Here is a 14,721-nt window from a genome sequence, read left to right on the forward strand (position 1 = left end):
TTGTTATTTATTAGTAATTAGATGGAGATAGTTGTGGATGAAGGATGGCTGAAAGAGTGGATAGGGACAGGAATAAGGAAGTGGTTAGAGGACAGCGAGGGTAGAAGTGGTTTCACTGAAATGCTTTCTTAAGAAAATGCCACTTTTGTAAAAGATAATGGCTCAAAACCATCAGATTTGATCATGGCTTGTTCAAAAAAAATATCCTGAAATAGTATTGAAAAAAAAATCAGAAAAAAAGTTGGTTGCAGAGGAAACAAACTTTAATGTTGAAGCATCAGTTCTGTTCTGAGCTTGTATGTCTGTAATGCTTACTTTATGCCATTAATTACTTTTCTGGTGGTTGAAATTCTGCCTTGAAGTAACTGAAGGCAGCTGCCCTGAGTTTTCTCCTTCCCAGCGCACCTCATGGCCCTCCAGCCGTGTGTGTGGCTACACGGGGCGTCTGCGGTAGTTTCACGACCATGAAACAGAACCAAAACCTAATGAAAGCTTTAGGGTTCTGCAGTGAAAGGGAACGCAAGAAAAAACAAAGGAAAAAAAGAGATTATTTATTTGGACAAAATTCGAAAATCCCAGGGTTAGCTTGCAGTCCGCGTGACGGCGTCTCAACAGGTCCGCGCGCCCAGCGGAGAGCGCGAGGCTAGCCTAACGGCCAGAGCACGCGCGGAGCCGGGCGGCGCGGGAACGGCGCGAGCGCGGTGCCGGCAGGGGCAGAGGGGGATGGTGGCAGCGGGACGGTGAGCCTGGGGTGGCCCGTAGAGAGGGAGACGCTAAAGCCGCTCACGTCTCCGCAGCGTCCCGGGCGTTACACCGGTACCTGCCGTGTGGGACAGCGCCGGTCGGACGGGAGGGGACGGGGCTGAGGGCGGGCGGTGTATGCGGGACGCTGCGCGGCCTGAGGGGACAGGACCTCGGGCGGGACGGTACGGCTGAGGGGCGGCAACCGGAGCCGGGCCGGCAGCGGCGGCGAAGCGGTTAAGGCGGCAGCAGAAGGGTTAAGGCGGCGGCGGCGGCAGCTCTATTTGCGGCTGCCGGAGCTCCAGGCGATTAGAGAGCGGCTCCGCGCCCCCGCCCGGCCCGGCCGCGGGAGCGCGGCAGCAGCAGGTGGCGGTGGCAGCAGCGAGGGAGTTAACCCTGTGGCGGCGGCAGGCAGCAGCAGGAGGAGGGGGACCGAGGAGGAGCAGGCGGCAGCAGGAGGAGGGGGACTGAGGCGCAGGCGGCGGCGGCGGCAGCAGCAGCCGGGTTGCTAGGGATGGAGAGATCCCGTGTCACCCGGATGTGAGTGTCATGTTGGCCCAAACTCTGAGGGATTTGGCAGCGGCGAAGCATCAGCAGCAGCAGCAGCAGCAGGAGGAGGAGCAGCCCCTCGCGCGTCGCTAGTCACTACCATGGGGGTCGGGTAGCAAGGAGCGCAGGGGGCAGCGCACATCTGGCTCGGGGTGGGGTGGGGGTCGTTTCTGCCCTTTTTGGGGTTGGTTTTTTTTTTTTTTTTTTTTTTTTTCATTTTCCTCTCACGCACTGGAGAAAGTGAGAATCATGCACCAGCAGCAGCAGCCGGAGCAGCACCCAGAAGGTAAGAGCCGGGGCTCCCACCAAGGGCAGCGGCATGCCCGGGGCTGAGGGGAGGGGGGAGCGGGGGAGGATTTATGAGGGATTTGGGAGTCGGGGATTGGGGAGATTAGGGAAGGGGTTGACGATGGGGGTACGTTTGGGATGGAGAAGGGATAGGCGGCTGGGTTCGAGGAGGGACCGGGAAGGGCAAGGGATGAGGTGAAGGCGAGATCAGGTGCTGCCCTCGGCGTGTGACCAACATGGGAGCGGGTTTATGCCTGTCTGCCTCTGGCCCCGAGGCCGTTAATATCAGCTGGCCGTGCTGGCGGAGGACACGGCTTGGTCTACGTTTCCCTCTTATTTGTGTAATTGCGGATAAACGTGCCCGAAGCTGCGGCTGCCCCGCGCCGGGGCGGGAGTGCGGGGCGGTGGGTGCGAGGTGCTGGGCCCCCTGCCCCGCCGGCGCACAGGGGGCTCCTGGCGGTGATCCCCTCCGGCGCTGCCACATCCCCCACGGTTGCTTTTAAATGATTCCTCGCTCCTCAATTAGCAATAAGTTTGTGGTTTTGCCCCTGCCCCCTGGCAGGGACTTCCCTGGGGAAGAGAGGCACCCGTGTTTTGTTTCCCTTTCAAATATTGATTTACAAAGGCGATAGATGGATGGGTGGGCGGTTCATTTGCGCCGAGCCACGTTTCATGGCATCCCAAAGGGCAGGCGGGGGAGATGGCTGTGCCGTTGCTTTTTTATTTCAAAAGGAAAAAATAAAAAGGCGAGGGGGAGGGAGCAGGGATGCTCTGGAAAAATGTTGGAGATGAAATTCCCACCTTCGCCCCCGATGTCAGCCCGCCCCGAGGCGGCACTGCCCGCCGTGTCACCCAGCTGTTGATGCGCCGGCTCGCTCGCCGCTGGCCAGCGCTCGCCGCGGTGCTGCAGCTCGGCCGCCTCCGTGGGCGACGCGGGCGGGCCCCGGAGTGACCCCCCCATCTCCCACCCCCGCCGCCATCCCGGGGAGCCATCTTAGCGCTCCCGCCTCCCCTCGCCCCCGGCGCGCGCGGCCGCCCCTCACGCAGGCAGGGGCGCGAGCCGAGCGGGGCGGCGGGTAGCGGCGGCGGCTGAGGCCGGGCTGCTCCGCGTCCACGCACGTCCACGGCTCTCGCGTCTTTCTCCTCGTGTATTTCTCCCCGTCGTCTAGAAAAGGAGGGGTGTGCGTTTCGTGGCTGGCTGTTTGACGAGCAGGGATCGCTGGGGAGCTGGTTTCCTCTCCTGCCTGGCTAGATCCGTTTCACAGTCATCCCGCCTGCCACCCCTAATTCCCAGCACGTATATTGTCTGTTCCTCCATATTTTTTCTTTTATTCCCACCCAGGCATCTCCAAGTTTTGAATTTCACTTAGGAGTGTCTCCTTCCTACAGGTGCATGTAGGAGTAGACTCTGTTGCTCTAGTCAAAGAGCTCATGAGAAGGTGGTGTTTTGCCTTCTGTGCTGTCATCTGGATAAAGAGGGCTTTATTATTATTCGGAAGGTGCAGTTTATTTTTTCAATCCTTGTGAAAAAGCAAAACCAAACTCCATCCTTTTACAGCGGTTTCAGGCTTGTAATTTTTCGTGTGAAAGGTACCAGTGCTTCACAAAAATGTTTAGCAGCAGATAATACTGGATTTTGCACTTCTGGGAGGCATCCATGCCATGTTTTTCTTTAAGAGTGCAGAACAGGGCAAGATTTAAATTGTTTACAGGACTGTCCTCTCCCCCAGTGTTGGTTATTCTTAATTGAACAATGGGTAAGAATTTTAAACAACTATCTTTTTGACCAAAATGAAGTGAGAAAATAGTAAATGCTCAGGTACTATAGCAAAGCTGATCTTAATGAGTAGCTATGTTTTACTGCATAAACGTGGTGATAGGAAAGGTGCCATTCAGTTAGGAAAAAAATGCCATAAGTGGAAGAATCAAAACATGAAATGTTTGTGTCTTGACGCTTGCATTAAACTTGAAGTCAGGCATACTGATGCCTGACTAATTTTTGCTGCTGTTCAATCACTTACATGTATGCATACACACGTATGTAATGGAAGCATCACACTGCCAAGAAGTCTTAAAATAATCTTTTGTTAGAAATATTGTGACACATTTTAGCATTAAAAAACCCTATAACCAAGTACTTTTTTCTTTTGTCCCACAGAGGTGAACTATGCAAGTAGCACCAGAATTCCTCTCCCTGGTGACGGACCAGCTATTCAGTCAAACAGTTCAGCACCATCCAAGCAAACTGTTCTATCTTGGCAAGCTGCAATTGATGCTGCTAGACAAGCAAAGGCTGCCCAAAATATGAGTACCACCACAGCCCAGCCTGTAGGATCTCTGTCCCAAAGAAAACGCCAGCAATATGCCAAGAGCAAAAAACAGGGTAATACGTCTAATAGTCGGCCACCCCGTGCCCTTTTCTGTTTATCCCTCAACAACCCAATACGAAGAGCCTGCATTAGTCTAGTAGAATGGAAGTATCCTTTGGTGCACTTTCCTTTTTTACAATGTTCCTTGCATTTTCTGAATGTATCAAGGGGATAGTTTTATAGCATCACAGTTAACACGTTACTTGACCTGCACGTGTGGGTGACTGTCATTGATGTTGATGGTAGTTAATTTTGCTGAAATTGCTGTTAAAGATAGCTTCTTAATTTGTGTCATAATGATATAGAATATAATTTTACTGAACTAAGTAGCTCAGAGTCAGAGAAGAGCTGTTCCTTTCTTCCTTGGAGGAGATGAGGGAACGTTTTCAGAACTTTTAACAGTTACAAGCTTACATTATATTCCAGCAGATCTCTATGCTGCATTTGTTGCTCTTCCAAATAAGGTTGAATGGATAGGAGTGCATCTAGCAGTGTTAATTGGGAAATGACCTAAGATGTCAAACCTGTATCTTCCATATTGCTATTTCTTGTATTGCCATTAGGGCAAATGAGTCAGGTGTAGAAATCTTTTTTAGAAGGTTATTTTTCCAAATACTAAAAGTAGGGAAGGCTTTTAGTTAAGCCAAGGACTCACTCTAAGCACATAAGGTGTCTGAAATATATTAATCTTCACAACTTTTACAACATATGTCTACCACCAAATATATTTGAAAGCATGTACATCTGTAGATAGGAGATCAGATATACTGGCCTGTATTCATGATGACTTGTATGCTGGGAAGGATTGCTTTGTCTTTAGTTCAGTGGTTGTAATTTGGAAGTATGTGGAGTTCTTTGGCAGAACTGATAACATGTTGATTTGGTATATTACTTAATTCTCAAGAAAAGGTTTTAAATAGAAAATTTTGTTGAGGTATAAGGAGAAAAATGTTAGCCTATTAGCCATGGCAACATCCCTGTAATGGGAAACAGCTTTTCAAGGAGTAGATTACTGAAGTAAAATTCAGTTTGTTCCTTTAAACAGGACAGCCAACCTGGCAATAGGAACTATTACTCATTTATAGGGCTTTTTTTTTTTTTTTTTTTTCAATTCTTTGAATATAACTCAATTGCAAATTAAAGACAGTGAAACAGATTCTTCTTTCATTTAAACTGGTAAAAGTCCAACTAATTTCAGTAAATTGGCCTCTCCTTGGTTAAGGTCAGATAAATGAAATTGCTATGGATCTAGAGTAGAATAACTCAGGGCAGAATTTGTCCCAGTAGCACTATGTCATAAAACAAGGTTGTCAGTCTTGCACTGGAATTTGTTCATTTCAGTCTGGAGGATGCTGCATGTTAAGATGTGTATTGTACCTGTTTTGTGCACAACAGAGCAGCTGTTGATGTTAATAGGCTTTGTGAATATAAACTCAGCCCTTGAGGTGATGAAGTTTTTGTAGGCCAACAAACAAAATTTATCAGGTCTTAAGGGGCATGTAGGCTTTGTAGGAGCTTTTTCAGGAAAAATACTTTAAACTGACAGAAATATGCTTTTGAGTATAATCGGTACTCTTCCTTCAAGTATCTTCAGTACTCTTACCTCAGTCTTTCATAGGACTCTTATGGACACGTATCAGGTAGTTGTGCGTTGAATTGAGGAAGAGAAGTAAAAAATCATAGCTAAAGCCCAAAATACTCCCTTTCCAAACTTCCATTAATATGTTCATCTGGGTACCTCCATGTTTGTAGTAATAAGAAAATAGTTAAATACTTTGGGTGAAAGGCAAATGAATGGTAAACTGAAGGTAAACTACTGGCCTCTAGATCCAGTATAAAAAGTGCAGCTGCAGTTCATGCTACTGTCAGTGTGAAAGCCTATAGCCTCTCAGTGTGCATGGCTGCCAAGCAATTAATGATACTTTATTCCCCAGTCTACTCACCTAAACTTTCATCTGTCCTGGCCAAAGCAAAAATTGGTCAGGAGTCCAGCTGTCAGAGACATGAAAAGGGGCTCAGAATTTTCCTGTATCCGTTATATGGTATTCCAGCTCTCATACAGGAGAACAGCTGTCATTTGCTGGGAATCTTTCTTGTATCATACTACATCCTAGATTGTTTGCCTCCTTTGGACAAATGCATTTGTGTTAACAATAATGAGACTTATGTGAGCATATAAGGACAGAAGAGCTCAATAAGCATTCCTTACCCATCATGATGACCCACATTATTGATTTAAGAGTATATAATTGTATTCATTTCTGGAATAATAGTTCACTGTTTTTTTTTTTTTTTTTTCAAAAAGAGGATATTGAAAGATCATTGTGATGGAAGATAATATGGTACAGTGATATAACTAAAGGCGATGAAGTGTTTGTCACAGTTATCAGTCAAAAGATTGCCTTAAAAGTAAGACTTGTTTTACACGTGTTGATGCTGAAATGAGAACTAGACTTAAAAGTTTGTAGATACTCATAATTCATGAATTCCTTAACAACATTTTCCAGACCATTTGACATATTTATACTACTGTCTATTTTTGCCAATTGTGTGGCCTTAGCTGTTTACATCCCATTCCCAGAAGACGATTCTAATTCAACTAATCATAATTTGGTAAGTACTCTTGAGTTTTTGTTTGTTTGCTATACTTTTAACTTGATGGTCATGATTAGCTGCTAGTATTTGAGACTGTGTTAAGTATAGATAATTTTAGTAAAAAAAAAAAAGGGTATATCGTGATACTTGAAAATGTGTATGGAATTGCTTTGGGTTTTTTTCAGTAATGTATTTAAAGTAAGATTTTTCAGCAATGATATTCTTTGGAGGGGATTGTAAATTAATATTAAGCTGCATGTATATTTCTGTGATACAAAAAATTTAGTTTGAATTTCTATTGCTTATATTGATTAAATATATTTACTAGCTGTTATTGTGTTTCTGACACTTGTTTCATTCCTCCTGAAGTTTTACTTCCTTTTCTAGTATTGTTATCTAGTCTGTTTTTAATTTTTAATGGTGTTATTTAGCTGTATATTTTACTACATATTTTAGTTTTTAATGAGAGGATGGTGGGAAGTTTTACATTAATACATTTTAAAGTAATAGGAACATCAATGTAAATTTTAAAAGCAGTCACTGCTGGTATAAGTCATCTTTCGAAAAGGGATGGTACTGCAGTAAGTAGTGTGTAGGGATTTATTTTTTCTATTGAAAATACTGTATTAGGGTTGTGGTGGAAAATAAATATTGAACAATAATTTTGTTTTAATTCTCTATTAAAACTTATAAAGGCTGTCACATTCAAGGGTAATGTTGAATTGCATTGCAATAATTTCATTGTCTATATTAAACACCAGCTTGAAATAGTGGAGTTCAGTGGTCCTGTGCACTTAAAATCTGCCTGTGACTTTTTTGGGGGGGAGGCGAGGCTTGTTCATGAAATGAAGAATTGCATACCAGTAAGCAGATAATTTTGGATTAATTTACCTGGAAAGTGTAGGTTTATATGAGGTCTTCTATTTATAAACGTTTGTGTAATTTGTAGTATGTAGGCTTGTTTATTTTCCTAAAAGTAATTATCCTGTGCATATGACCCATTTTATATATTTTTGTTTATTAAGATTAAGCAAATATGGACAATAAAAAGTGCTGGTGAAAGGCGGAATAATTCAGGTCAATGTAAAGAATGATTTATGCAGCTGTGTATCTAGCCAACCAACAGTCTGTATCTCTCCTTTCTTTTTTTTTATTTTTTCCCTTGAGAAATTCAGGGCACAAATCTCCATAGCTGTCAATCCACCAAGAGATCTGCTAATAACTAACTTCATAAAGCATTACATGAAGAGGGTAAAGCAGTTACTTGTGTCAGAGGCTAATCATTTTGAAATAAATGCTATTAACATTAGTTTTGTTAAGCTAATGTCTGGTATTTCTGACCTAATTCTACAATGCAGTAGTATTTAGAAAGAAATGGACATTTTCACCCCTCATGGTTTTTCTTTTTTTAATCTAATGTGGCTAGGTTAGTCTAAGCAAAAATAGTTTTTTTTTTAATTTTTTTTTTTTTTTAGTAAGAGATTATTATCCATTTTAAGTAGAAATGGTCTTGGATACCCCTAGTTTTATGTATCTAAAGTTTGCTTGGCCATTTAGATTCTCTCAAATTCCCATTTAAATTTGCATCCTGTTTATACCAATGTTAAGAAATTCTGCTAAGTTTGCTCAAAGAACAGAATTTATCCTGACAACATCCTTTCAAGTGCTGGGACTGATTTAAACCCGATAAGGGAACGCAGAGGCTGATGTGTACCTGATCTAATAAAATAAACAGTTCTGGAATGAGCAGCATTGGCTTTTCTTACAACTAAGGTTCTACATAATGAAAATACACTAATCGGTGGTCTGAGTTCACATATCTTCCTCTGGTATTTCACTGACATTTTTTTTCTAGTGTAGACTCACTTCCTTTGAACTCTTTAGTCTGGATTCAAGTGTACTGTGAGGGAATATCATAGAAGAGCCGAGTTAGAAATCTTTAGGCTTGCTTGGGAACCTGCTTGAGCATGTATTTCCTGATGCTTGAGGTGTATGTATAGATACATATTTGAAAGAGAGGGCTGTCAGTTGTCTTCTAGTGGAAGTAGAGGTTATTCTGTTGAATAATGTTCAGATGTCTTGTGATACTGGTCTAAAAACAAGGTAAAATCTTAAAAATCAGTATTAAATCTTATTAATAGGCTTGTTAGGATTTTAACTTCCTGCATGTAGATATGTTTGTCTTCTAGAAGCCCTACACTGCCAGTTTGATCTTACTAGGAAACTGTACCCCACTCTGGCTTTAATTCAAATTCGAAAGCTGAGGAGAATAAGATAACTTCCTCTCTCCTTCCAGCCCGGGTGTTTGGTCCTGTCAGTCCCACAGCTGCTTCTCCCCGCTTTCCTCTCTCTGGACACAGGCATCCATTGACAATGTACAGATTGCAGCACTTGTATCATTTAGTGCCTTGCTGGGGAGAGACACCACAGTGAGGAACAGGAACATGGTCTGCCTCCAGTGCCTTCATTTCCTCATTATGTAAACCCCAAAAGTTCAGATTTATAAATGTTAGTTCGCATATGGATATTATATGTAGGGCTTGGTTCTTAGGGAGTAAATCAATGTTGCTTCATTGAGTTGAATAGATTAACTGCTTTCCATCAGCTAGCTGAACTGGTTCATATTTTTTTCTTAATTTGTAAACAGAAAAATTAAATACTTATGCATGTGGATTTCTTTTTTTTTTTTTTACAAATATAAAATATACATAACTTGTAATCAGCCGTGGGAAGAGGAAGCAATGGTACAACAGGGCAAAAACCAGTGGAACACTGGTAAGTGGGAACTAGAAATGGAAACTTTCCAGTTTTGCTTGGGCTAGGGAGAAGACTGCATATATGAGAAGTAGAGCAGTTGAAGTGTTCATTTTTCATGACCTCAGGAAGTCTGCAGTGGCAACCTTAATCCAAGTGTGTACATGCAGAACAGGAATTCATTCCCCTTTGATGGGATGCTAGAAGACAGCTTATGTATGATGGAATTTCCAAGAATTCTAAGGGAAACCTGAGATACAGTTTCTGAGTCTGTCTTCACCTGTGACTGAGCCAGTAAAACACTGACCATATGTCAACCACCTTACCACTAGTTGAGCGGTGAGTGAGCCCTGTTCTTACTTTCTCATGGATGTTTCGATGTGTGATGTCTAAGTAACACAAAGTCAATTATACATTGCAGTAGTAATGGCAAAAGAAATTTTAGCACAAGTTAACAAGAAATAAAACAAACATCTTAAAACACATCTACTTATATCTTAAGAGAAATAGCAAATCAAAAGTATGCATATTTATGTATTTTTTAAAAATAGGATGCATCTTGGGTATTTGTTGTTTTGGAATATGAGTAAATTTTTCATCTTAAATATTTTAGATATCTGAGAAGGTCCTACACACTTGTTTTTGGAATGGTAGACTGTTTGTAGAGAATTGACAGTGCAAGCTAAGTGTAAGGATGGGACCATTGTGTGTTTCTGTGTTCATCACTCATCATTGCTGATATGTGAGTTGTGATTATTGAAGTTTTTGTGGTAGAGCCAGCAGCATGCTCTAAGATACTTATGGTAACTTAAGGAAGCAGGAAAAGGTTTCTCCATGATATCAGTGACTAAATTAAGCAGATGGTAATCACTGATGCTGTAGAATAGAAATCCCTTTCATTATTCTTTTTTGTGTGTCTTTTCATCTTCTGAGTAGCCAAGCTTTGATTTATCCTGCCATTTTGCCATGGAGGGTGCACTAAAGCTGTCTTCTTGCACAGTGCATTCATAGTCATCCTTATTCTCTCTCAAGAATGATATGTTAGTACTGGCTGATACAAAACAATGCATTTCAAACAAAGCAGAAGTTCAGAGTTAAATGTAGACTGGACTGTGCAAGCCAAGTATTTTACAGTCCTATGTTCCATGAGAAAGTTGATCTCTTTGATCACTTTGATCTGTGCTTAAAACACCTTGACGTGTGTCTGGTGTGTGCCAGGAGAGGCAGGAGGAAGGGATCTTCTCTGTACTTTGAATGGAGTAGTTCTGCCATGCATTTCTATGCTGCATAGAGTGCAGTACAGACTAAAAAACTTTAAAAACAGTTATTGAACTTGATTCTGAATTCTACTTAATTAATCTCTAATCAGTTAATGTTGTTTCACAAGTGGGCCCAGTTCTTTTGCAAGAAGATGGGTTAAACTATTATTGAACCAGAGAAATTATTTTTCTCTTACAGCAGAACAGAGGCAGTGTACTCCGGGATGAAATCCTCTTAAGCTCACTACTTCATATTTTAATGTAGTTTCTTTCATCTGCCTTCTGAAATTTCAGGTGGTCTGAGCTTTCCATGCTTGATTTGGCTCTTCTTTTGGCAGTGTTTATTGTCTGAGCTTGATAAGAAGCAGTTTCTGGCAGGAGGGGTTTCCTGTATATATCTATCTTTTGTTTCTGTCTTTTCTGTTTTTTTTTTTTTTTTTTTTTTTCCCCACGTGTGATATGTTATTTCCTTTCATGTCTTTTGTCTTCGTTAACTTCCCACACATTTATTTCTTTCTTGTTACCTTCTGTCTCAGCCCTCTGACTTCTGTCTGTGTTTACTCTTCTGTTTGTCCTCTCCTGCAGTATGCTTTGCTCTGTCTCACTCTCCCACTTCAATTTTTCTTTATTGTATTATCCTGCCATACCATGTTCTGTTCTCCTGTGTTTTGCCTTCGACTGACTTTCCCATTGGTGTGACTAGCACTGGGCTTCTTACTTTGCAATGTGCAGGCAGACTGGCGCAATACAAGTCTGGATTTTGGCTACAACCAAGACATTTTTGGTTGTTCTTTTTCTTTCCCTTTGTAAAAAATAAGTAAATGTGAAAAATAAAATGGCATCTGTCCATACAGAGTCAATGAAAACTACACCCCTTATGTTTGGATTTTCTGCTTTGGATGTACTGCATCTCCTGTGAATAGACCCTGAAGGTTTTCACTGTGACACTGTTCTGCTTGAGAAGAGATTGACAGTCTGTGCATTTTGGGAGACTTATTTGCATAAATTGCAGCAAATTGGCAGGTGCAAAGTCTCATGAGTAAAGGGCTTGACCTTAATGCATAAGGGGCTGGAACCTAGTGATAATTAAAGACCCTATGCCCCTGACAGCAGGATTCTTCAGCATTGTTTCTGACTACCATTGTCAGTGGAGAACCCTGTCAAAGAGTGAGGTTCTGCATTAAAAGGTATCTCTGGTCTGTGCTTACAGAGCAGGTCAGGTGATGGTCCTGGACAGCTTCTCTTCTTTCTCCTGGGCAGCTGGGACTGGGAGAGCCATAGTGAGGCACAGCTACAGAAATGTACTGGTTTTGTTCTGTCTTTCAGACAAAGATTTCCTCTGCAAGTAGATGGATCTTTCAGTGCCTCTAGCAATAGGAAGACCAGTGTTGTCCCTGAATTGTGCCTTCCATCTAGGACACAGCAGGAGAGTACTCTAAGAACCGCTTGAACTCTTGACTTAGAGGTGTCAGGCTTTCTATCGTTATCTCATTAGCAACCCTATGACTCATTCAGTTCGAAGGCCACATGACTAATTAATCCACCCATTGAAAAGTTTGTTAGTTTTTACGTTGCTTCCAGTTATCCTCTATATGTAGCTTATCTGAAAATACTGTTGTAGAATGTTAATGATTTTAATGACATTTAGTAACTAATTCTAAAGATTTTTGTTAAATTGCTAAATGTTGTATGATTTATTTTTCTTTAGAAAGACTTCTACCTATATCTACTGTTTTTGCTGTGTTTACTTTTTCAGGTCAGGGGTCTTTGAGACCTGGGTCTCTCTCCCCTCACTTAGAACATCTTCCAGTCTAAATAATTCTTTGATACTGTATTTCCAGTCTTTTTCTACCTTTGGATTCTTAGCTAATGCTCTTTCCTAATGTCGCTGCTAGCTGGCATGAGAGTCACCCAAGTAACCTTTTCAGGAAAGATGCAAGATAATTTGGACTCTACTGAAAATACTTCATTTTGCATATAGAAAAGCATGATGGAGACAGCACGATGTTTTGTGTATATTTAACCAAGTACCTAACTGCTGGTATTAAAGGCACTAGAGTAATCTTTTTAAGGGAAAATGTTTTTAAGTTTTAAGGGAAAAGGTCATTAATGACTTAAGGTCATAAAGTTTAATTTGGGAAAAAAATATTGGATCTAATTGTAGCTGATATATACCACAGGAATTTAATGTTGCATATTGATTCAAGTCTGTGAAATGTATTTGTAGTTCTGTGTATGTGTAGTCAGGAGGGCTTGTGAGAAAGTCAGTAGTTCAATTTTGACAATAAAGAAGTATTAGGAGTTGTCCTTTTTCTTTCCACACAGGCTTAAAAATGAAGAGACCTGAATTATTTCTTCATCATTTTTTGTGTCTGTATGAATATGTAAATACTCTGAGGGACAGTTTTGATGATTTTTTGCTACTGTTTTAAACGTATATCAGTTACCTTGATACCTATTTTCTCATGCAAAAAGCCATGAAGTAACTATTTAACTACTGGAGAAGCCTGGGTTACCTTTCTGAAAATGAATAGTAAAGCTGTTTGGTTATTAGGTGAGATGGTATGCATCACTAAGTTGCCTTTGCACAACTGCAAGAATTCCTTAATAGATGGAATTTCTGCAAGGGATTATTAAAAATATTATAATGCAGTACTCAGCCCTATCTTTATATTTCAATTTTTTATATGACTGGCAGCCCAAATCTTCCAGTAGTATGCATGAGCTAATTATTATGGATTGCTTTGACTTTAATCAGTGTAGATCATACAATCATAGAATGGTTAGAGTTGGAAGGGACCTTCTAAGGTCATCTAGTCCAGCCCCCCTGCAGGGAGCATTCTTGCAAGATCATTCTTGCAAGCATTCTGCAAGATCATTCTTTTGTATTGTAACACGCACCTCTGCAAAATAGATGAAAATTCTGACTTGGTAATGTTTTACACTCACGTTGTCCTGCAGCCAGTTCCTTGGCCTGTTCTGTCTACTCTGCACTATATCATAGCATGAAGTAGCTCTTGCATTTTCTTGGTAAATATAGTTTCACGTGTTAAGTCCATCTCTAGTGGTGAATGAAACAGAAGTTTTATTTCACACTCTGGCCTAAGAAGAGGGACTGAAGGAAAGATATGACCAAGATGATTGGCAGTTTCCAACTGGTAGAAAGGTCACCGGATTTGTAGAGGTTTGGGAATAACGTAGACTAGTCCTTCTTATTCTTTATTTTATTTTGCGTGCCCCAATACAACTTAGGATCTAACTACTTCAGCACAGGTAAGAATGGCTGTTTGGGGTGCAAGGATATGAGAAGAAGATCCACAACTTAGTTTTATAGGTTCCAGTTAATGACACTGCAAAAATAATTTCCCTTTTCTTAATGCAGGAGATAGCTTCTTGGTATCAAAACCAGAAGGCCTTGCAAGAAGACGTACTTAAACATTCCCATTTGAAAGGAAATGTTTTTTCCATGTCCAAAGTTGCAAGCTTGGGGAATTCCTACTAACGGCTTGTCTCTCCCTAAAAAGATTTGCTGGTAGTGCATGACTGGCAAACTGCCTAGGGAGATATAGCATGCACCAGAAAGAGTTATTTTTCTATTATAGGCTAAAGTCAGTCTCCCAAACACAATAGTGCTGCACTGGTAGAAAGCTTTTTTTTCTTTCTGGTTTAATGGTACTGTGAAGAGCAGTGATTCCTCACTCTTCTTTTCCATTACTCTGTTATAGCATTCTTCCAGTACCTCAAGGGGGGCCTACAGGAAAGATGGGGAGAAACCCTTCAGTAGGGCCTGTTGTGACAGGACTAGGGGTAATGGTTTCAAAATAGAGGGAGGTAGATTTAGATTAGATATTAGGAAAAAAAATTTTATAATGAGGATAGTGGAACACTGGAACAGGTTGCCCAGAGAGGTGGTGGATGCCCCAATCCCTGGAAACGTTCAAGGCCAGGTTGGATGAGACTCTGAGCAACCTGATCTAGTTGGGGATGTCCCTGCTCCTTGCAGGGGGGTTGGACTGGATGGCCTTTAAAGGTCCCTTCCGACCCTAACACTTCTACTCTCTGCTTGATAAAGGTATGCCTGCAAAGCTTTCAAGTACAGGCTGGTCACAATAAAGGAAATCTGTGTACTTCCAATTATGTGGAATAATCTTATTAGTTACTGTATC

The 14,721-nt window shown here is 41.6% G+C and overlaps 1 protein-coding gene across 2 annotated transcripts in view; it reads left to right on the forward strand.

Annotated features, from left to right (window-relative positions):
• The first annotated feature begins 1,537 nt into the window (after positions 1 to 1,537).
• CACNA1D (calcium voltage-gated channel subunit alpha1 D) overlaps positions 1,538 to 14,721 on the forward strand; it is a 195,715-nt gene continuing 182,531 nt past the window's right edge. For both annotated transcript variants that reach the window (XM_086755918.1, XM_086755919.1), the window contains exons 1-3: positions 1,538 to 1,576; positions 3,737 to 4,055; positions 6,455 to 6,560. In XM_086755918.1, coding sequence (XP_086612044.1) covers positions 1,540 to 1,576; positions 3,737 to 4,055; positions 6,455 to 6,560 — 462 coding nt within the window. In that variant the 5' untranslated portion in view covers positions 1,538 to 1,539. The remainder of the gene's footprint in view (positions 1,577 to 3,736; positions 4,056 to 6,454; positions 6,561 to 14,721) is intronic.

Source organism: Chlamydotis macqueenii, chromosome 10 (assembly GCF_036417535.1).
Source record: "Chlamydotis macqueenii isolate bChlMac1 chromosome 10, bChlMac1.mat, whole genome shotgun sequence".
In the NCBI taxonomy this organism is placed as follows: Eukaryota; Metazoa; Chordata; class Aves; order Otidiformes; family Otididae; genus Chlamydotis; species Chlamydotis macqueenii.